Source organism: Neocloeon triangulifer, unplaced genomic scaffold (assembly GCF_031216515.1).
Source record: "Neocloeon triangulifer isolate White Clay Creek 2 clone unplaced genomic scaffold, ASM3121651v1 ptg000013l, whole genome shotgun sequence".
Lineage (NCBI taxonomy): Eukaryota > Metazoa > Arthropoda > Insecta > Ephemeroptera > Baetidae > Neocloeon > Neocloeon triangulifer.
In genome coordinates this window covers 1,060,742-1,083,752 of record NW_026775555.1, presented here as the reverse complement: position 1 = coordinate 1,083,752, position 23,011 = coordinate 1,060,742, and the positions used below count along the sequence as shown (strand labels likewise).

At 37.9% G+C, this 23,011-nt stretch overlaps 1 protein-coding gene and 2 long non-coding RNA genes across 3 annotated transcripts; 2 read left to right on the top strand and 1 right to left on the bottom strand.

The window, feature by feature from the left end:
* The first annotated feature begins 53 nt into the window (after positions 1-53).
* LOC132199139 (small ribosomal subunit protein bS18m) lies at positions 54-1,312 on the top strand. The gene is made up of 2 exons (XM_059623649.1): positions 54-213; positions 353-1,312. The coding sequence occupies exon 2, from the start codon at positions 358-360 to the stop codon at positions 832-834; it is 477 nt and encodes a 158-aa protein (XP_059479632.1). The 5' UTR covers positions 54-213; positions 353-357; the 3' UTR covers positions 835-1,312.
* An 8,993-nt stretch (positions 1,313-10,305) lies between these two features.
* LOC132198967 (uncharacterized) lies at positions 10,306-11,115 on the top strand. Its single transcript, XR_009442068.1, has 4 exons — positions 10,306-10,606; positions 10,666-10,756; positions 10,816-10,913; positions 10,972-11,115. It is a non-coding gene; the product is annotated as an uncharacterized LOC132198967 (long non-coding RNA).
* A 414-nt stretch (positions 11,116-11,529) lies between these two features.
* Positions 11,530-12,292, bottom strand: LOC132198968 (uncharacterized). The gene is made up of 2 exons (XR_009442069.1): positions 11,904-12,292; positions 11,530-11,844 (listed from the first exon to the last, which is right to left on the bottom strand). It is a non-coding gene; the product is annotated as an uncharacterized LOC132198968 (long non-coding RNA).
* Positions 12,293-23,011: the final 10,719 nt, after the last annotated feature.

The following is a 23,011-nucleotide window of genomic DNA, read 5'->3' as shown; positions in this document are numbered from 1 at the left end:
CCGGTTTTTACTAAAACCAATAAATAAGAAAACTTATAAAACCGGTAAAATTAAATTTTCATACCGATTTTTAGACGAAAAGCGATTTGGACTTAGGAGCTCCATGTGATTGGATTTTGTTGTCAATTTTTCGCAATTTTTCATTTAAATTGCCATTTTTGTAGCGGAAATTGACTGAAATCTTTTGACTAATCACTTTTTAATTGATATTCGGTAAGTTTTGGCATCAAATTAATCTAGTCGATCCATCTGGAATCAATGAAATTTAGACTAAAAAAATTCGTACTTTTTATTAAATTTTTTAAAAACTTTTATCCGTGAAAATTTGTAATAAAATAAAAAATTTTTTCAGCTTTAATGATGTTGCGCTGTCTTGGGCGTCTGGGTAGCCGAGGCGTTCCAAAAATCGTCAGATGGACTTCGTCGTCGTCAACAGACAACCCCGCACTGAACCCTTTCCCTGAAAATCCGTTTAACAAGGCGGAAGAAGAAGCTCTGCAGAAAGTGATAAGCAGCCGAGCAAAGGACTTGCCCTCTAGTGAAATGAAAAACCCATTCGAGAAGGAAAAGGTCAAGTGCATTTTGTGCCAGTTGGACATCAACCCGAGCTACAAGAACCTGCGTCTGCTGTCCCAATTCGTCTCGTCCTTCACAGGGAAACCGTACGGCAGACACATCACGGGCCTGTGCAAGGGCAAGCAGGAATTGGTCGAAAAGGAAATTATGAAGGCCAGAAATCTGGGTATGATGCCGTACATGCTGAAGAACGCCAAGTTCTTAAAAGACCCACCCTTGTATGACCCTGAAAAGCCGCTGAGGCCGCATAATTATTGAAAAGGTCAAAAACTAATTGTGTGAATATTTAGATGGTAGAAAGAATAAATTTAATCAATTTAACATTACAAAAAAGTTACATGTTTGTTTTCATCTAGAAAAATGAGAATTTCAATTTGGCCTAGGACGGTAGTAATAGAAAAATTAAAATATAATCCTCTCCACCTTGAAAAATTTTTATTTAGGTCGTGATATTGAAGATTGAGATTTAATTTCAGGAAAATGGTCCCCTATAATCCATTTTTTATGAAATTTACAATTTTTAGCAGAACATACATGATATACTTTTTAAATGCAAATTTTTCCCACGAAAGGTCAGCTTTTCACCTCAGTTTCCTTGTTCAATTTGATTGGCTTTGACTTTCCCTCCTTTAATTGTAGCATTTAAGAATAAAACTTAAGTTTTTCTGTTTAAATTGACCATAATATTGAACACTAAATTTATTTATTTATTCTCCATTCAATACAGTCATGTCATGAATACAGCAAAAAAAAAAAAACTATACAGAAAAAGCTGAAAATACATTTTAAAAGAGACATACTGTAAAAAAATGTAAAAGCTTAAAATTTGCCAGAAAAACAGGCTAATTAATTTTTTATTTGTATTTTTTTATTTATTTATTTTGATGTTTATAAAATATTGTGAGCATCATTTATTTAAGGTTATTCTTCAGAGCTTTTTTAGGTTGTTTTTCAACAGAAAAAAGCAATTAATTCTAGTGAAGATATACGCTTATTTAAGCCTAAAAATTTTTTTACTGTGGAATGAAAAATTAATGAGAATTAATTAAAAATTAATTTGGAAACGTTCTTTGCAGGCAAGAGGTCATCTACGTCAAAATTTCTTCTTGAAATTTTTTTGGTAGTTTCTCAGTAGTGTTTCCAAGCTGCTGATAGATTTTTTGAATGAAAATTTCAATTTAATTCAAAGTTAATGGTGTTTAAGTTTCTGAATATTAAAGTGGGTTGCATAAATTTCCTGCGTTTTTTTTATACCTTCAATTTGTTTTCTACATAATCGCTTGAATACCGCAAAAAAGCAATCTGTGAATTGTGATTGAATGGAAGGGATTGAATGGCGGCGGCGGGAGGCTTTTTGTGAGGGCGGGCTGTGCTCGGTCTCTGTGCGTCGGCAGTGCACCTTCTAGGGAAACATGAAAGCCGCGTCGCAATGGCTCGGCCGGAGGACAGTTGAGGAACATCTTTGAGCCCACAGGTGCGAAGTGACGATTACACGGGCGCGCGTGTGTGTGTGTGTGTGAGTGCGTGTATCGCGGGCCACCTACCTTGTACCTCTTTGGGCCCAGCTACACATTTAGATTGTCCACGGTCGAGCACAAAGGGAGTGGCTCGGAGGCCCTACCCAGAGCGGCTTGATGAATATCAAGCGTACCCAGTGCTGCCAAGGGTGGGAGTGGCTGGGCACCCCTATCCTGCCCCCGGCTTGTATGCAGGACCGCCTTGCACGAGAATGAGCGGCCCGGCGAGCAGACGCGCCTAGCAGGTCGGGGGCCCCGTTTGATACGGCTGTTTCCACTTCGGATACGCTAGGCCGGCATGAAGTCCTGGCACTCAAGGCTTTCAATTGTCCTGGCAGGTGTCAGGCCGAAACCATTTTCTCTCTGCGGTCGGTCGGTCGCTTTGTGTGTGATTCTGATTAGCCGCGCGCTGTTCAGCCGCAGCTCAAGAGCCGCCGGCTGACGGCCGTGGGACGAGACAGTCCACGGATGTATTCGCTCCGACGCTACCCCGCGGCTTCGAGTGCGCTCCCCTATTTCCACTTGTCGGTCTCGTGAAATACGATATTCTCAATACACAGACGCCGGCAAAGGGCTGTCAGTATACATAATAATAATGAATAAATCTATTCTTTGATACAATTTCTCGATCCCTAAAAAATTAATTAATTCCGAAATTTACTTCAAAAATATTGAGCAATATTTTAAAGGTCATTTGATTTTAAATATATTTCTCAATATAAAAATTGATTCTTTTGTAAATTAGTTATTGATATTTAGAAAAAGCAATTGATATTTTTGAGAATTGACTAAAAAATAAGCGCCATTGAAAAAAAATTATATCATATATGTAATGCTTTTGTAGGTTTTTAGAACAAAAGTGTCCTACTGAAGCAAAATTTTGAGCAAATTTTGATCCCTTTGTGGTATCCAAGCTCATAACAAATAGCTTTATACCAATAGCCCCGAGCATTTGGGGACCAACAACTGCAGGTCATGGGCGACGCATCATTGTTAATGATTCGCGATATTATATTCAAATGAGCGGCGAGGGTGAATCCCGCTCGGAAATGCTCGTCGTTCCTGCTCGTTTCCATGGATGTGGCAAGCAAAGTGGTGTTACTTCTTTTAATTGTCTTGTCTCCTAATACTTTATTTAAAATTTTTGGGGAAAAAAGTCTGAAATCGCGGAGGAACGCGTGGAAATTTATATATTTTAAATAAAATAATTAATTTCACGTGTGTGCGGGTCGCTTTTAAATTGTAATTTGAACGCCGACTAGCCATTCATAGGCCAAATATGATTTTCCGCCGCGCCGTGCTAAAATATTCAAGCGCCGCCTTTCGCTCGGCGGGGGAGGCGTGGTCGCGGCCTCGTCGCCGCGCTGACTCCTAGGCACGCATTGAACCCTGGCACCGCCGCCCGGCTTTCTTCATCCATGTGTGACCGTCATGACCCTAGGCGCAAGAAAATCAACGGAGCGGAACGGCGCACATGAAATGAGCAGCGCTCCTCTCAATAATAATAAATACGCAAGGCTGCTTTCAAAACTGGAGTCCATAAAACCGCTCGGAAATTATTATTACAGCGGGGTGAAAGTTGAGATCAAAAATATTTTGCACATCTTTCGTATGAAATCAGCTGGAATACCTATAGTATTCAAGATTTTTGATAATTCCAAATAACACTACAAAATTAATTAATCACAAAGAATTATTTTAATGCAGGTTGAGATAATGTTTCTTATTTTATCGTCAAACTGTCAAACCAAATCTATTAAGCGTTAAAATTATTTAATTGAAAACAGTACAAAAAAGCATAAATGAGCATAAATTAAGCTTCCTTTGCAAATAACATAAAATATTATTATTAAGTCATTAGAGAATCTACATTTGTTTATCCTTTTTTGAAAACCTTTTTTTAAAATATGGAGTGATCAAAATATTTGAATTAAATTAATTTCAGTTTGCGTTAACTCTAAAAAACAAATAATTAATGTCGACCTCTTTTTTTTTAAATTAAATGAATCAAACATTTTGCCTTATCCAATTCTTACATTGTTAGCCGAGTCTATTTGCAAACATTTGACTAACAATAATATTAAAAAATACCTCTTGATTGTCTCACTGGTACAAGACGCGCAGTCCAATAATTAATTGATCACCGAAACATCAGGGGCGTGTTTCCCTTGGGCTCCGTGGGCAGAGCTAAGCGATTCATGATGGCCGCCGCGGGACGAGCAGCAATGTCAATTGCCGATGGCAAAGTTGAAGTTGAGAAATTTACTTTGAATATATGCATTGAACTCTGCAAGTCTGCAGGCAGAGAGATTGAATACCCGGTCCCTATCTGATGGTGTTACGGTATTGCACACACTCACTCATGCAACACCTCCTGCAGCAGCATACGGGCCTAGTCTGAGTGTAGCCACGGGTAGAAACATATGGAGAAATATTAGTTAACGAACTAACTAAAACCAACTAACCCTTTTCCATTTTCCGCACCAAAGTGCCAATAGTGCAAAATCCAAGACTTATACACCGTTTGGCATCCTACGAATTATTTTCTTCATTTTCAGCAGTCATTAATTAATTTTTAGTAGGAAGTTGAAAATGCGTTTATTATAAAATGTTGCAAAATTTGGCACGGAAGGGTATTTTGCAGATTTGAAGTGGTTCACACACATGAAATTCCGCCATGCGAAACGGCGCGCGAGTCAATCATGTGTTTGCGTGTGTGTGTGTGTGGAATGGGTTTTTGCGCAACGCTCGCCTCCTACGGCTTTCTGAGCGCCTGGTATTGTGTGCGGTGGTTTGACGTCTGTAAGCGTGAAAGTGATATAAAAGAGTGACAAGCGTAATCATCTCCGCTGCCTGGGAAATGCAGTGAAGAGTGCGCGCTTTCACGCACCTATTAATTCCGCTAAAGTATTAAAACATATCGCGAGCGCTGAGTGATTTTGGTTATGAAGACGTTTACGATCGCGCTGCAAAAATTAATTACTTTTGAAGTTCCGTGCAAAATTTTAAAGCATGAATTGGAGAAGAGCTTGCGGTAAAAATTTAACTACAATTCTGAGCATACCGAAGAATTGACGATTTTTTAAAAAAAAATACTTTCTGCTAAGATCTTGATATATAATTTTTATCTCCTGTCACACAAGTTAAAAAAGGGTGTATTTTCTTTTTCTTGGAAAAGAATTATACAGAGAATTGTATAGAAAATGGCAAAAATAATGTAGCTCTCCAACTTAAGATAATTTTGTAAGTTTCTGTCACCAGGATGCCACGATTCTAACACTGATCTTTTCTTATAAAATATTTTTACAACCAAAGCATAATAATGAAATTCTTAAAGATCGTTGACAACCAGCACCTCTTAGCTTTTAATGTTTCCCTATTAGCAAAAGTCTCCATTTTGGTAACATGCGCAGCAGCTTGGGTTAAGAAATGTGTGCACGGGCCGGACCCGCGTGCGCTAAAAGTGTGCGCGACTGCAAAAGTTCACAAGCGTCTGATTGAAGCTCAAACGTAATAACGAAAAATAATCAAACGTAAAATTTAAACACGGCGGCACGAAAGAAAGTTCTGCAGAAATATTTTACAAATTTCTGCGTCCCTGCAAGTTGGTAATTGATATAATGCTGCATCGCACTGAATACTTCTACTAATTCGACATTATAATAAGTTACACCGTATTTGTGTCTCCTCACAAAATAGCAATCGAATAACAAAATTTAGAAATTTGCAAAAATGCGAGATCAGAAACGGAAACACTGCAAAATTGAGCGCGTTCATATTTCCCTTATAGGAACTGCGTGTGATTCAATAGGCCATAGCCCAAGATAAAGAGCAGCCTATACGGAGTGCCAAAGCGAAATGATAAAATGGCAACACCACCATTGAAGCATCACTTGGCCAGCATGCCGATTTTTTTTGCAGTGATCCCATCCGTGAATCTCTCGTGGTGCTATCTAGTTTCCAAAGCTAGAACGAGCCACACCACTCTGGCGGAGTGTGCAAAATCATTTAGCTATTGCGAATTTGCGAAAGTCACCCTCTACGGACTGATGAGCACTGGTTACATTGGCAAAGTCACACCGGCGATGGACGGGCTCCTGAAGGACAAATGACGTATTTTGCGAATAGGACAAGCGTTAGAACCAGTCTTTGCGAATTGCTCTCGCTCGAGTAGAAGAACGAGACGAAATGCTCGCACGCGTGGACGGAAGCAAACGTGTCGACCGATTCGTCGAAAACACGGAGGCCGAAAGTCGACCGGCTTGATGGGCTCTGATGGCGCCCAGATTCGCACACAACCGACTGCAGTTCGCACCACTGGGCGGAAGAGAGCGCAAGAATTGCAAAAATCGCGAACTCACTGTTGGAGGAAAATGCTGTGGGTAAAACCTCTCTTTGGCGGGAAAACAAATGTTTCGAGTATCAGGAGTACATGAATTTCTAGGAGTGCGCTCAACGCCCATACTTATGTATGACTTCCATATTTGCAACCCAGTGCTCGTCATTGCAACCAGATTTAACTTATTTTTAACACGTGAAAAAGAATGCGAAACGTCTCTTTCATCAAAATAAATCACTATATCGTTTAAATTGAACAAAAATCACGACGAAAGCACAATTTCTGCGAATTAAGGCCAAAAAACAACGCTTCATTATCTATAGGCATTAATCAGACTAATCAGTAGAGCTATGATTGGGAAATTTGCTCCGTTTGCAAAAAACCGAGAAGTCGAAGCAAAACTTTTTCATTTTAGTGGCCTATCTATTCAGCAGTTTTATCACGTGAGCTTTGAATCCAGAAATGTTATGCGCCGGTTTTAATTAGCAGGGACGGGCTTAGTCTGTGCGCTCAATAACGGAGAGTTTTAAGTCAAATGCGATTTGCTGGACACGTCGGGACGATCAATTATGTGACGTTGGGATTGATGGTAATCACTTGACGACACCAATGTCCCATTCGCAAATATATTTGGGAGCCATTTTGAGGTCTCCTTTGTGTTTGGAGATAGAGACGGCATTTGGCGTCACAACTCCAAGCCGCGAGTGGTATCGGGTCTTCAGAGCACCAACTCGCGTAGGAGGTGCTTCCAGTCGTTATGGAGCGTGCGCTCGACTGGTGAGGTCGTTGACACCGCTCGATATCGAGCCGCCGGGTTCCACGTCCGCGAGGCGGCTGGCTGCGGCCGCCGAAGGCACCAAAGGGTCATCCAGGCCCTGCAGACCCTGAGAAAGGGTTTCCAGCGAGGGTAGCCTGGAATCTGCGAATGCCAGCAGCAATTGTAGCGCGAGCATTTGACTGCGCGCGACTAGACAACCCCTAGGCTCGGGAATTCGACCACCCCCGAAGATACCGCCGGGAAGTGGATCAAAGAGGCAGCTACGTCAGCTGCTGCCTACCAACCTCGGCTATCAGATGTACCCAATGAAAAAGGACGAATAGAGGCCATTCCATAAGCAGAAAGGCCCCCGAGCGGTTCACACGCACCAGGAGCTCATGAATGTTTAGGAGGAGAAGTTTCGATTGCATGTATTAATGTGTATGATTGGGAGTGGTGTTGGTGCTGCCACCCGCTGGATTTTATAAGAAGCTCTGAATTATCTTTGTTCCCCTTGCACTTGCTTGATTATTGTGCGCAACTATAATGATTTTTTCCTTATCGCAAGCACAGAGACTGAAATTAATTCGTTAATTTATATAGTTATATTGTGTACATATTATATATTGCAAATTGATATGTCAATGAAGCTAATTTGAAAAAACGTTTTCATATTAATAAATTATATATTCTTAAAAAATACAATGAATTAAAGCAGGTGTGGGTGATTATGATATGTTTAAGCAAGGTTCATGTTTTTTAATGCAATGATCGTTCTTATCTATTATACTATTTGTGTTGTTTCACTCGTCTTACTTGTTTGAATTGTTTGAAATCATAGTTTTTACAAACATTTATAAATAATCAATTATTGGAGATGTAATTGTTTGAAAGAAATGAAGTTATACAGAACTGATGCAGAATGACAACGCAATGCAGGAAGAAAAGAAATCTTTTGAATCAGGAAAAAATAGAAAAGCATAGAATGTCGTTTTTATTGTAGTGGAAAAGGAACTTGAAACCAGCGGAAACTATAGAATTGCAAAGGACATCACAATTAGAATTAATTGCAAGACATATTTTTTTCTTGCAAAAAAGTATAATTTTGTAATAAAAATGAATTGATCATTTTCATCGCATAATTATATTATTATAATTGTGATGAGTTATATTTTGAGATTTACTTAGTTTTTTATGCACAGCGGAGAGGTTAAAAAAAATACGAGGTGGAGTGCGCCGCGGTTGGAGAGAGAGAGAAAGAGGCGGACCAAAGTGGCAGAGCTGACGGGGTGAGGTCAGCCAAGGTCGTTGGGGTCTGCTGCGGCAGTGGAGGAGCACAGCCCAAGTGCAGAAGTACGCGGGGCTCAATTCACTCCGCACGCGCCCTGTATTGCCGCAAACCAGTCGATATCACCCCTTCGCCACGCCTTCCTCCCTCTCGGCGGCGGCTCCTCTGCCACCCCCGCACGGACGGTCCTTGCAAATCGCGCCACCATCGGCTCATTTATTCGCGACTACCTTTTTATCCGGTGACGTCCCAAAACCTCAAGAGCATTAACTCCATTTTCAACACCATGAATTTTTAATAACATGATTTTTTTTTCCAAGTACAGCATAAAAATGTGCAAAACAATTTTTTTGACAAATTTGGTGTTAAAATTAAAAAAAAAACTTTTTACTTTTTTTCGTAATGATGGTTATAATGTCAAGATATTTATAAATTTACCTAAATTTCCAAAGCATAATAAAGCCTCTCCCCTCTGTTCCAGAATCAAAATCATTTAATGTAATATGTATGTGGATAAGCAACACGTGTTGCACTTTTTGATAGGACTAATTAATCTCACGGGGTCAGTTGATGGAGGGAAGCGATTACACGTGTAGTTTATTGATTAATTTTTGATCCAAAACATCATTAAACCGATTTTAAATTTTATGGGTTTTGGCAGCGCAAAAAAAAGTCTTTTTACCACATTGCGTGATGCAGTGTTCGAGAGTTCCCTTAAACTTGTGCATTATGCATAATATGCATAATTATGCCCAGGGCCAAATACAATAATGCTATATGCAATCGTGATATGGGAAGCATCACCACATATTATATGCAGAAAGTTTTATTGCTCAAAAATGAGTAGTTCCAGCGATGACTATGGCTGAGCTGATTTGCAAGGAAATTTCCAAATTATACTTTGTACGGACTGCAGAGGTTCAACAAGCTAGGCACAGAAAAAAATCGCTTTGTTCTTCGTTAGTTTGCTGAATATTCTTTTCGGCGCATGAATTTTACTCAAGAACAGGAATTTATTGATTAAATCGGTGAAATTGTAAATTATTAATGTTAAAGTTTCTATTTCTTTAAACTCTTGTTTCTATTTTTCTTGACATACGTAAATGGGTGAATTACGTTTATTCAATTCAATTCATTTATTCTCTCGCAACAAGTCAAACAAAAATTAAAAATCACATTGGGAGAGAATTTATAGAGTGCACTTATGTAATTTCGCGCTATAAATACAATAAAAGAGTTGCAATAATATATTTCTGTTTGCATCCAGTATCAATTAAATTGTGTTTATCTCATAATAAAATGAAAAGTTACTTCGTCTGTTTTTTATTCTTTTTCTTTCTTTCTTTTTTTTTTTTTGCTATATAACTGACAAAATATTCAAAACATTGATTGCAAATTTATTATAAACCAGTACATAATTATTTAGTATTTAGTTCCAATAACCTCAACAGTTTTGACAGTTCTCTTTTTCGTCAGCCAGGGCAAACCCCGAAAGCTGAAAAAGCCATTAAATTTTTTGCAACTCTGCCGCGGGTGAACCTATTCTCTGCTTGAAAAATCCGGCTGATCACTTTTCGTGAGAGGATTTTGAGGCTTTGACGAAAAAGACGAAAAGTGCGGAGGAAGGGTGTAGCCGAACAAGGGCTGCTATTTCGCTCAGCTGGCTGGTGGGGTGGCCTAGAGTAGTGCAGACCGATCGATCGCGCCCTCCACAGCTGGCCGCCACCCCCTGCACCCCTCGTCCACGACCAGGGCCGTGGCACGGCCATATGGGAAACTCGTCCCCGCTAAATACGGAAATATCGCGTTGACTAACTGCCAGAGGGCAGCACAAAACGCTTTTCGATCGTCACGACCCTGGTGGCGGCCACTGAAGCTCACGGTACAACAAGCTGCCGGCTGCCATATTGAATCGAGAAACGAAGCGCGGGAAGCACGTTTCTTTGACAGTTTGGCCGCTTTCCCACGGCCGCAGGCCGTGACAGGCCGAATTCTTGTCGCGCACGAGTGGCCAAAGAGCCAAGGAGTATTCTTAACAGCCACATCATCGGCCCAGGGGCCTACTTCAGCCCCGGCGGGCACGCAATGTGCGAGGTCGTCGGCGCAAGATTACTGAAAACAAACTTTTGGTGAGTGGAAATTTTCTGGAAAATTTCAATAATCATTTATTAATTGCACTTTATTCCAGAGACTGCGCCAGTTTCCCGTCGTGCGCTTCCAATTTAATTTTTCCAACCTGGGAGAGAATACGAGAAAAACGCTGGTGCAAATAAAAATATGTAGTCAACCAAATTGTGGTAAACTGATCTATTTTTCTTCTAATTTTCATTTTTTGCAGGAATCGGAGTTTCTTTTTATTAACTGAGAGTGAAGTTCATCACCTTGTGTTTGGACACCTCATTATTTATCATTTTATCCTTGGTTTTTTTGGAATTAGTAAGATCATGAACTGCGAGAGGTGTACTTGGTTTTTGAATATTTCCTCCTCCAACAGGATACTGGATCTGAGACATCGCGTTTAAAGGAAGTTGAAATTTGAATGTCTCGATGAAAATGAAAAATATTGTCAACTGTTGATTTGATGGTTGCTTTTGTCTTATCCAACAATAAAATTATTGGTTTATACATTTAAATTCTAGCCAGACGTGCTCCACAGTTGTTATATTTTTATTTAATTGTACAGAATTATTCAAATTTGATTTTATTTGGTTTATTATGTATAGTAATAAATAAAAAACTACCATCTTTACATCATTTACAAATTCAACATGGAATCAACATCAAGAATTTGCTTGTGAGGTTAGTCAGCAGAAAGATACAAAACATTTCTTTTGAGGGAAGAAAATTTATATTGCAATTGTAAACGAATAATTTTATTTTTTTAAAAATCTTTATTAACAACAAATTTGATGTAAACGCATTTTTTTTTAAATCTTTATTAACAACAAATTTGATGCATGCCAGTGGTAAACAACTTAATGGATGTTCACTTGACACTTAGGGATACCAAACCCCCCACAAGAGCAAAATTAATGCAAATAAACCAAATACCTGTAATCCTGAAGAGGTAATTTATTCATGGTGTTGACAAGAACATCATAAAAGTTCACATCTTAAATTCATGATCCTACCAATATCAAAAAGTGATAAAATGAGGTATCCAAACACAAGATAATGAACTGCACTCTCAGTTAATAAAAAGAAACTCCGATTCCTGCAAAAAATGAAAATTAGAAGAAGAAAAATAGATCAGTTTACCACAATTTGGTTGACTACATATTTTTATTTGCACCAGCGTTTTTCTCGTATTCTCTCCCAGGTTGGAAAAATTAAATTGGAAGCGCACGACGGGAAACTGGCGCAGTCTCTGGAATAAAGTGCAATTAATAAATGATTATTGAAATTTTCCAGAAAATTTCCACTCACCAAAAGTTTGTTTTCAGTAATCTTGCGCCGACGACCTCGCACATTGCGTGCCCGCCGGGGCTGAAGTAGGCCCCTGGGCCGATGATGTGGCTGTTAAGAATACTCCTTGGCTCTTTGGCCACTCGTGCGCGACAAGAATTCGGCCTGTCACGGCCTGCGGCCGTGGGAAAGCGGCCAAACTGTCAAAGAAACGTGCTTCCCGCGCTTCGTTTCTCGATTCAATATGGCAGCCGGCAGCTTGTTGTACCGTGAGCTTCAGTGGCCGCCACCAGGGTCGTGACGATCGAAAAGCGTTTTGTGCTGCCCTCTGGCAGTTAGTCAACGCGATATTTCCGTATTTAGCGGGGACGAGTTTCCCATATGGCCGTGCCACGGCCCTGTCCACGACTGCCGGCTGTTTTCTCAATTCCAACGCCCGCTAATGAAATTCGCACGCCATTCATTTGCAACCACTGGCTCGGCCATCAAATTTTCATCACCCGAGGCGAATTACGGCTTTAAACGTTAAGACGGGCGCAACAAGAGCCAGCGGATTGTGTTATGTTTTCATGGAGGGGCTGTGATGTTAAAAAACAAGTCAATCTTGGTGGAAAAACTGCAGTAAATTTGCTAAAGAATTAAAATTCCTATAAATTTGAATTTTGCCTATAAAATTTTAAAAAATATATTCATACAAGATTTGGCGTCAATTTGGTTAAAAAAAATTTCATTTTGATCTCAGTGAGCAAATATAAAAGACGCAGAAATTAAATGATTTATCATAAAAGAGATCACTTTGACTTATGCATAAATCACTATTGGATTTACAAGATGTGGAGAACTTTTGTGGTGCACTGAATAGGATGAAATTGAAATGTGCTATATGTTTATTTCTACGTAATCTTAATCAGGCTACGCTCGGTTAATTTGACTCTTTGTGTCCAGACAATTAATGTGGGAAAATATTCAGTTGAATGAGGCAGATTTCGAGCCGGCGATATGGTTTTTAAAGTTCCAAGATCTCTCAAAATTTACGTTTTTACTAAAAATATTTTTATATAACCTTGTCCACACATTTGATAGTAATCTAAATTTTAGGCAGATCGTGAAAGAATTTCCTGACAAAACCGCAAAGCGCGTGTATGCAGCTGACATTTACGACTCGCCATTCTGAATGAATTATTCAGGCGTATATATCTCAGCACTTAAAATATATATAAGTGACTTGGGCCAAATTTATGGCCCAAGAGGCTCGCTGAGCGCACAAATAACGCTCACGGCGCACAAATGTAGGCTTGCTACCGATAAAATTCGCGTGTGTTTGTTTGTGTTTGGTATGAAAGAAGGAAAAGCTTGTTTGCGGAAAAAGAGAGGAAGATCGCCAATGATGAAATTGTCAAGTGGCGCGAATATTGCTTCTCGTGTTTGTACGATCTCGGCACGCCCTTATCGTCATCATCTCCTTTCTTGTCGCAACAATAACATTTATATTTATTCACCAAGGAAAATGCTTATATCCCGCTTCCCATCATGTACACAAATTTTGCATCCCAGCACAGACACAGAATCAATTAAGCTCACATGAACACTTGCTGATCACGCACGATAGTTATGCAAAATGGCATGTAATTAATTCACAACAGAGTGTGAAGTGCCTCTCAATCCGCAAACCAAACGTTATTGAATTCAGCTAAACACGCGATAGACAACATATACGAAATTGTTCCACATCAGTTGCGCGCCGGCCTTAATTTGCACTTCTCATCGCACATCACGGTCTCTTTGAACTAAACACAACATTTTGTAATTATAAATGCAAATTTATTCATTTAAGCCAGATAGTATTAAAAAAAAATTATATTGTCTTTTCAGTAAATTAACAGCATTGCTTTGAAATGAAAAACTAGACGTGGATAAGCCTTGTAAATTCAATGAGTGAATCAATTTATTTCCCTCACATCGTCTTCAATATGTTATTATTATTATTTATTCTTCTCGGTCAATACAAAAAATTTTATGTTTTTAAATGAAAAAAGCTTTATCTTTAAAATTTTTTATCAGATTTAAATTTCATAGAATAAAATAAAAATTACAATCCAAGCGAAAGCACTCACAAAAATTTGTGAAAAATATAGGATCCTGCAAAGTGTCCACTTTTCCCAGGAGCAAACTACGTTCAGCAATGTAACTTCTTCAGAAAATAAGTTTGCATGGGTGGACTCTGTGATGTGAACGGGATTATGACCTTTTTTATGTCTTTTCTTTCTCCGAGAGAGATAAACAGGAAGAAACTGGGCACGTGGACGCGCGGGCGAATTTCGAAAGTTTGTATGTGCTGGAGAGAGAGAGAGGGCAATCGAGGCGGCCGGAGAAAGAAGCGGCCCCTCATCTTCAGCTGCAGCAACACAAAGGACTCTTCTGCCAAGAGAAGCAACTTCAAAAGGGCAGAGAGAGAAAGAGCACCAGCTATTTTTGATAACGAGCCTCTAAACGTTTCTTTAGCTTGGATAAGGGTGCACGGCACAATGAGCCAGTGGAACATTTGATGGCGTCCGGCCATGAAATATTTAAATTTGGGCAAAATCTTGAGTGTCGAGTGAGACTGCGGAATTTTTAGCTCGATATTTTCATGCAAATTTGTTTTATCAAGAGTGAAGTAAATTCATCAGGGTAAAAAAATGGCACCTCAAGATTGTATATATTTTTTTCAAACCTATTTGCAAACGCAAGGGCCCGCCAAGTCGGCGCCGCGCAGTTTCATATCTCCAAAGCTGAGGAGCAAAAAGTGCTTGCAGAGTATGAATTCAGGCAGATCGCCGAGTAGGTTGGCAGCAAGCGAGCGGCACCGCGGGGCCAAAACGCCAATATTGAATTAGCGTCGAAAAAGACGCACGTGCTCCCTTTCCCACGAGCGGCCGACCAAGTTTTGGTTTGTTTGCTTTTGATCAATTAAGTGATGCGCAAAGTTTATTCGATTACGAACAAGTCTTTTGTTCTTGTAGAACGCAAATCTTTCAAAGAAAATGAGGAAGATAAAAAGAATTCTTTTATCTTACAATTCTGACATAATTCTTGATTGAGGAAAAGATTTATGTCATTAATAAAATCATCATACATCATACCAAAGCAAAAGCATAATATACAGTGAAAAAAATTAAAAAATAAATAAATAAATAGATTTCTTGCCGCCGTTCTGTTTTTAAAAGTGCCATTTTGTCAGTAAATTACTTTTTTTTTTAAATATGTTGTAAAAATATGAGATACCAATAATTGGAAGATTAAATTATATAAACTAAATTTTTAATAATAATAATAATTATGTACTTAAAATTTTGATAAAAAATTTAATTAAAAAAAATTCCAACTTCTGAATAGAATTTTAAACCAAATTCAATTTACTCCTTACTTGGCATCATTGAAACAAGTCTTGACAACAATAGAAACCGATTTTCGCAATTATTGAAAGAAAATTTGAAATTTGGGCCACGAATCTATGTCAACAGGCATGTTGAACAGGCAAAAAAGATAAAATTCCTCAACAAAACCTTTTCTTCCGTCACATGTCTGAAATTTTTTAAATATTTTACAAAAAAAATAGTAAACTCAATTTTTCCAGAAAACGCTTCAATCTTTCACAGCAATTTGGTTGACGCCAGTCATTTACCATGTAAATGTCGCCAAGGGAAAAATTGAAGCTTGCCAAAAGTGCTCACGGATTATGCCAAGTGGGGACGTCAAAGTTTTAGTCGCCGCGCGCAAATGAAACGCGCGCTGCAGTGAAAATGCAGAGAGAGCGCTTTGCATGCATGACACACTTTTGGCCAGCGATAGGCTTTGATCCCAGCTGGAGGAAGACCGACCGACCTGTCCTTTAAAGCGCCAATAAACAAAAGCGGCGCACTTACTTATTTACTCTTGCCGCGTTGTATGTATAATGAGTGTGGCCTTCAGGCGAAAAAAGTCACCGACAACCGCACATCTGCGACCTCTGAAATTGATTGTGCAGACAAAAACAGAGTAAAAGACGCGCCACTCGCTACCGCATTACGGTGATCAGCAGTTGTTTTTTTGCCATTGGCGTCAAATATTCTTTTGGAGGAAATAACTTACAACACTACCGCATTGAAGTTATAAATTGCTGGATAAAAAGCAAGGTTTTGTTACAAATTAATGAAAGTTAGTATTTAAAACATACTAGTTAATTTTATTAGTATAAACTATTTTGATTTCCTAGAACATGATTTTGGTGTTCTCAAATGTATGCTAAAGATTTAAATTGAAAATTTTAGAGATTATATAATTTTTGTATCGATTAATCAACAAAATAGTTTAAATCTGAACAATAAACAATTAATTAATCCACAATGATGATAATTTTTTCTCAAATTATGCTCTGGGTATCAAAATTGGATAAGCATTACTGAACATCACTATTATTGCTTTTTGCAAAATTTTTCTAGGTACCTTTTGGAATACAATTTTCTGATGCACCTGAATAATGGACGATGTGTGTTTATTTATTCAACTTGCTCGGCTTGGAAGTCGCGCGGGCTGCATACTTTTTAAGTCTGCAGGCGTTCTCTGCGTTGGCTGGAATTTAGAGCTGTGCCTTTCACACGCGACCGCTCGTTTCTTTCGTTTAAAAAATTACACACATTAAAATCGTGGCAGTACAAGTAGTGTAAAATTATCGTTCTTTTATTTCCTCCGTTCCGAACAGAGTGAGATAAAACTTGGCATGCAAAGTGAATTTTTCCTCACTGCGCAAAAAGATATAGGTGGGTGAGCGCGAGGTGAATTTACGAGCGACAAACAAGAACGATTTTGCCCCAGGTCCGAAAACATTTGAAAAGCGAACCTCTGCTTTATTTACTGTGCGGGACGGAATCAAGGATTGCTGCTGCGGTCGCAGACTAAAAGGGTATGCTGGTGGTAGACGACAAGAGACGCTCCACGCGTTGTTTCTTGTTTCGACAAATGAAGAGGACTTTCACTGTGCTTACAATGTGGTTGTTCCTCCTTGCAATGTGGAACGTTTGGCCTAACCAAATCTCCATAGAAGATGTTAGACCGCAAGGACCTCATTATTGACTAAAAAAAATTAATATCATCAAAGAAAACATATTTTTTGATGCCACCATCTCTTTAAATTAACTGTTTTTCTTCTTCTTAATTTAAGGGCATCTTTTCAACAAATTGAGCAGATTAAATTTACAACAAGTTTATTTCCATTATAAAATCTATTATTTGCATGAAAGTGAAAATTTCATTTTTGGCTGTAAAATCTTCAATATTCAAAGAGCTAATTTGGAAACTATTCTGATTAAAAATAAAGATAAAAATTTTGAAATGTTAGACACATAATTATAAAACGCTAAATAAATCTTTATGAAGCTTCAAAATAAAAACAAAAAATAATTTTTTTTTCAGTTTTAACCTACGAACCGTTAAAAAAGTTAACATAACCATTATATAATGCAGCCGTTGAATTTTTTTGTATAACTATTTCCAAGCTTTTATGTATACTTTTCGTTTTATTTCACACATACAGAGCCTTGCACATAGCCGAGGAGGTAGTTCATGAAGCGCCCTCAGCATCTTTTTCCATATTCTACCAATAAGCAATTTTCGCTTGCGAAGTGTGCTTTACCCAACCATTACTGGGTAAGCGAAACACATTTCTGCAGTGTAGCTATTTTGCCACAAGCGGCGCTCAATGTCCTGTTAAATGATAACGTAAGTGCTATTTACACAAAATTATTTAGTAAATAATAATGACAAAAGCTAAAAAAAAATAATATTAAGTAATGTGGTCAGTCAAGCAAACTATGCAGTGTGATCTTTTTCACAGAAAATTTCTCACTTTGGATCCTTCTGGTACAAACTTTTAAAATGAGGTTCAAGCCCCTCTAATAAAAATGGCAGGTATAAAGATTGTTTCAATTCGTCAGTGTGAAATTTGCAAGGTAATTTAATTTTTTTTCCGAATTACAACAAATTTTTTTATCACCCGCGAAAAACCCAGGCAGCCAAAATAGTGGTCCAATTGTTGTGCACCTTCCAAAAAGCACTCAGAACCATAATTTAAATGAGGAATTCAACACTCATTTTGTATTCATCAAAAAAGGCCGAAAGTTATAATGAGCTTGGGCACGGAGGAAAGAAAAATGAGAAAACAAGTAGATTAATGAAACCGACGAAAAAGAGGACGATGTGGAGTTTTGATATTTCACTATTGTCCTGACCGTGAAGTGCGCAAAAATAATGCGTTGAAACGGCGGCGGCATTCGCGTCGGAAGCAATCAATAAAACGAGCTTGCTTCTCGAGGGACGAACCAAGGAACGCTTCAAAACTAATGAGAACGAATGCATGTTTGTCAGACGTCGCGCTATTTATATGTGCTACAGAGTGAACGTGCTGCTTTCAACTCGGCTACTTTTAATTAAGTTGCGGCAAGCGGTGCTCACACAAATTCATTTGGCCCTCTCATGCGCGTAATGCCACTGCTCCGGCAGCGATGATTTGCATTTAATTAATCAGAGACTGCATTCGCGCCACGATTCTTTTTCCACTGAGCTAACTTCAGTGAATCTGCAGAGGTTAATCACAAACAAAAGTGCGGACTCGGCATTCATACTCGGAGTTGTGCAACTAACTAAAATGCATGTGCGCATTTCCAGTATTAAGAATCAGAATTTGCTTTTTAATCCCCACAATTACATTCGAACTAATGTGGTCAAATAACATCAGATTTAGTTTCCTTTTGGAGATTTTCTCCAAATAGTTAGTTTTGGTCAGTCTGTTCAAATTTTAAATCGATTTCACGTTGGTTTCTTTTATCTAATTAAAATGATTAATGTGCTCATTTGATGATTTTTAATGATAACGAGCAACAATAAAAGAAATATTTTTGATCAACTAAAACTTTCCTGTATTTATGTATGTGACCCACAATATTTTTAGTTCAAATAGGTTGCAAGTCAATGTATTTCTGAAATTCTTAAAAAAAATTCAAGAAAAAAAATTATGAATGAAGTTTCTTTTTATGGCTAAGGAAAAGTATTGAAGAGGAAATAAAGTAGATACAATTTTATTAATGTGATTCTCAAAACATTAATAAAAATAAACCACACGGCGTCTCTTCCATGCTATATAACGCTGTTGTTAACTTTTATAAATGTTTTAAAAGTCGCACTAATAAAAATGAATCACAAAATTTTCTTCATCAATTTTATTTATAAACAATAATCATTCTCAATTTATCAAATCTAACCTCATTTTCCTTTATAATTAACTCTATTATTCTGATATCTGAACAAAAAATATTGTTTTGCACAGCAGGTCAGCAAAACAGACTTGAGCTGGCAATGATAGTTGATTATCAACATTTGAATAATCGAACATGCAGTGTATTGTGGTGACGTCTCGCCGCAAATCGAATTAAACGCACAGAACATCTCGATCGCAAATATTTGCTGCTTGAATGACATCAGTACAGGGCCGAACGAATAATTAACACCTTATTCGCCGGGCGAGCTAAATCCTGGGCAAACAGCATCCGCCCCACGTTGCTCAGGCTAACGTAAGTTAATTCCCGGGGCGTTATGTCACTCATTGTGTCAACACAACGTTGCAACGGAGAATTTCTCGCGAGAGTAATCGCACGCTTTTATTATTAAATTCGCGGCCGACGCCCCGTTACGAATCCCGGGTGCAAAAACGCGCTGCTTGCTCGCGACAGCTCTTATTCTCTTCTGCTTTTTGCTCTCGTTTTGACACACGCTTTTGTCAATTGTTTGCAGATCAGCGCAGTGTGCACTCGGCTCGCATGCCGGTTGGTTTTTTTTAGCCAAGTGAATCGGTCTGTGCATTAAATTCATTTTTTCTGCATTTTTTTTAGACAAAAAAATTATTTTCTCTCTACATTGTTGTTAATTTAAATAATCAACAAGTTTTCTTATCATTCGAATAAAAAAAAAACTTTGAGAATCGCTCATTGCACTAAAAATTCAAAATATTTAAGAACAAAAATTAAAACATTTCAAATAATTTGATAAAAAAATTACATTTTGAAATATAAAAATTAAAAGGGGGAATGAATTTGTCTCGTTAATTCTGTCAATAAAAGTACGTGACCTCTTATTTATTTTCTCAATTTATAATATAATGGAGGTTGAAATTCCACTTTACCATTAAAAAAAAAAACAACAAATCATCAAAATTGTTGAGCTCATAATGTGTGGGCTGAACGCAACAAATCAAATCACACGTGTCTGAGAGCCACGCCACTGGATTTTTCTCATTAAAAAAGTTATATTGTGGCCGCGCACAAAGGCTTGATGCTGGTGTTTCAGTTGGTGCGTGCACATATTTTCGAAAAAAGTGGTGAGATGAGAGCAAGCGGGCGAATAAAAAAAAACGTTCTCTCTCTCTCTCTCTCTCTGCTCGCGGAGTTGAAATAAAAAAGAACGGAGTTTTTGCGCCACTAGTGCGCGCTCCAGTAATTTCAGAGACGCATTCAGCCGTGAATTAATATCACCTGCGCGATGTGTCTCGCGGAGCAAATCTTTTTGTGACGTAGTTTTAAAGGGCAATAAAAAGATCAAAATCGCTCGAGTGGCTCTGATAAATATTCAATGATGTATTCTGATGCATGCAAGTTTACTGCTGACACTTAAATATTCCATGTTCAATTCCGCTGCTGAGGGGTAAATGTGTCGATGTTTGATTTGCACTTCTCTGCAATTCCGTTTGATGCAAAACTATGATTAATCAACTGCATAATTTATTTCCAAGTTTATAAGCTCATGTTATTTTAAGATCTTTTGATATACTAAATCTCCCACATTAATTATTAACGTAAAGTTAATTTTTTAACGAGTATTTAAAGAGTATGACTAGTAATATTAATTAATAAAACATTATGAATGGAGAATAAATAAATTACTTCTTGTTTCAATAAAGAAATGTCCCTTAAAATTAAAATTCATTTAAAAGTCCATATTTTAGACGTATTCTGAGCGTTAAGAGGTCCTTACAAGTTAAATGACACATAATTTATATTTATTTTCTCTCTCTATTTCATCTTTAAATAATAAAATCCATCCATCAGTTTAGTTTCCATTTTTGAGCAATATTTTTGAAAATTTTGCAGGTCTCATAAGATTGAATAATTTTCTTTTTATGAACAAATAAAAATAAAATTATTTTAGACAAATATTGATCAAATATACATATTTATGAATTTTATCATATTAACTTTTAATGGTAATAGAAAAAGGAAAAAAGAGACAGTAACATTAAAAAATTCGAACTCATTTCACTTGCACGTGTTTCCCCCAGACAATCCTTGTGCACTCTAGTCTATTTATTCACAATTACAGCCGTGTTTGCGAAAACGACGAATAATAGCGACGTTGCGCAAACAGAAATTTACGGGCCCGCGGCTGCCCGTCTTCTCGAGAGGAAATTTACCAGCGGCCTCCACTGCAAATAAATAAACAACACTCCGGGCCCATTTTTCGTGCCGGTCTCATTTCCACCTTCAGTTTCCGTCTCTCGTCCATTCATCTCTCCATCCATCCATCCATCGAGCAAGCGACGAGTATTGATCAGCTTCCACCCACCAGAGGCCAGATTCGGCTGCCAGCTGAGACCAAAGAGGGTCGCACGTGCAACAAGCCAAAATTGCACACCTCTCTTGGCACGTACCGACGTTCCTTCCATCACTCTCCGCAGGATTTTTTGGGCGCACTACTCACACTTATCAACGTTCATAATGCACGACGCCGAGTTGGGTGGAAATAGAATTGCGAAACGGTGCCGACGCCGGGTCTGAAGCAAGCACTTCCAACTCATGAACCAGTAATGCCAGCTCATAACGCCCGCTTATTTATTATCTGCAGACGATCGCGTTTGACGTCAGAATTTTCACCCCCTTTCTGGATTGCAACAAAAAATTGCAATTTTATTAGACAAAAAGGCTCAGATTATTATGAAAAAATAATCGTCTTGTTTTGAACAGGTTTTTGAGTAAGTTTATGAGGAAAAATAGTCTCAGAATTCAGAATAAGTCTGGCGTTTTTCAAGTAGCGGTTCGGTTGGCATTTGCACTTCTTTTCTTATTAAAAAAGTGTTTAATTTGATCTGAGATCTGACCTTTTATCAAATTTTGCTTGGGACTGTTTGCAAAGATAAATTCAATTGTAATTAAAAAAAAAACCCCGAAAAGCACTTTCACTTTTTAAAACTAATTTTGGTTGAAGTGTTCAAATATGATCTTCAGAGGATTGAAATATTATCCAAGACCTTTGAGAGACTTCTGAACTATTGTCTACCAGCAACCTTCTCTTTTAAGTGAACGCGTTTCTTCGGGCAAAAAAGAAAAGTTTATTGGTGCCATTTATTGGAGAAGTTATGGGCGCTCTCAATTCGCCCTCGCGAACAAAGAGATTCCGTTGAGTTCATATTCAAGTTCTTTCTCCGCCAAACTATATTCATTGATTGCTGTGTTGATTTGCATACCCGCCACCGACGAAATGTTGGAAAATTGAATTCAAAGTTTGTTAATGCACATTTTTCGACGTGAGAAAGAAAAGAAGGCTTGCCAAAACAAAAGCATCCGAATTTATACTAAATCAATATGTCCGCACTTATACTTTCAACAAACTTTGTAGTGCTTGTGTTCTAAATTGCAATGTTTTTGGTAAAAAGTTATCTCGTCTAAAAAGATGGAAAAGGAAACGCAGGTCATGGGTGCAAAAATTGTTTGAAAACCACTGAAATAAATTACTTATTGTTATATTTTTATACTGATGAAATTAAATTGGATTCTTACAATATAATATTTTGATAATTATTTGAAAACAAATATAATCAGAAACAGTTACAAATGTTGGACAAAATGTTTTCCTAATTAATTTAAAAAAATTATTTTAGCGTAACTATAATTATTGGATAAAAAGTTAGTGAAGAATTTATGCAAAGTAATAATTATTTTTCATTGATTGGATTGTAAATTGGAGGGTAAAAATTTAGCGCATCAAAAATTATTGGCGGCTGAATAATAAGTGACCTTGACACGCGCCTAAATTAATTAGTGAAGGCTCTCGATCAATCACTGTTTCAC

Excerpts from the sequence above, each read along its gene's own strand:
- LOC132199139 (XM_059623649.1), top strand. The coding sequence starts at position 358 with ATGATGTTGCGCTGTCTTGGGCGTCTGGGTAGCCGAGGCGTTCCAAAA.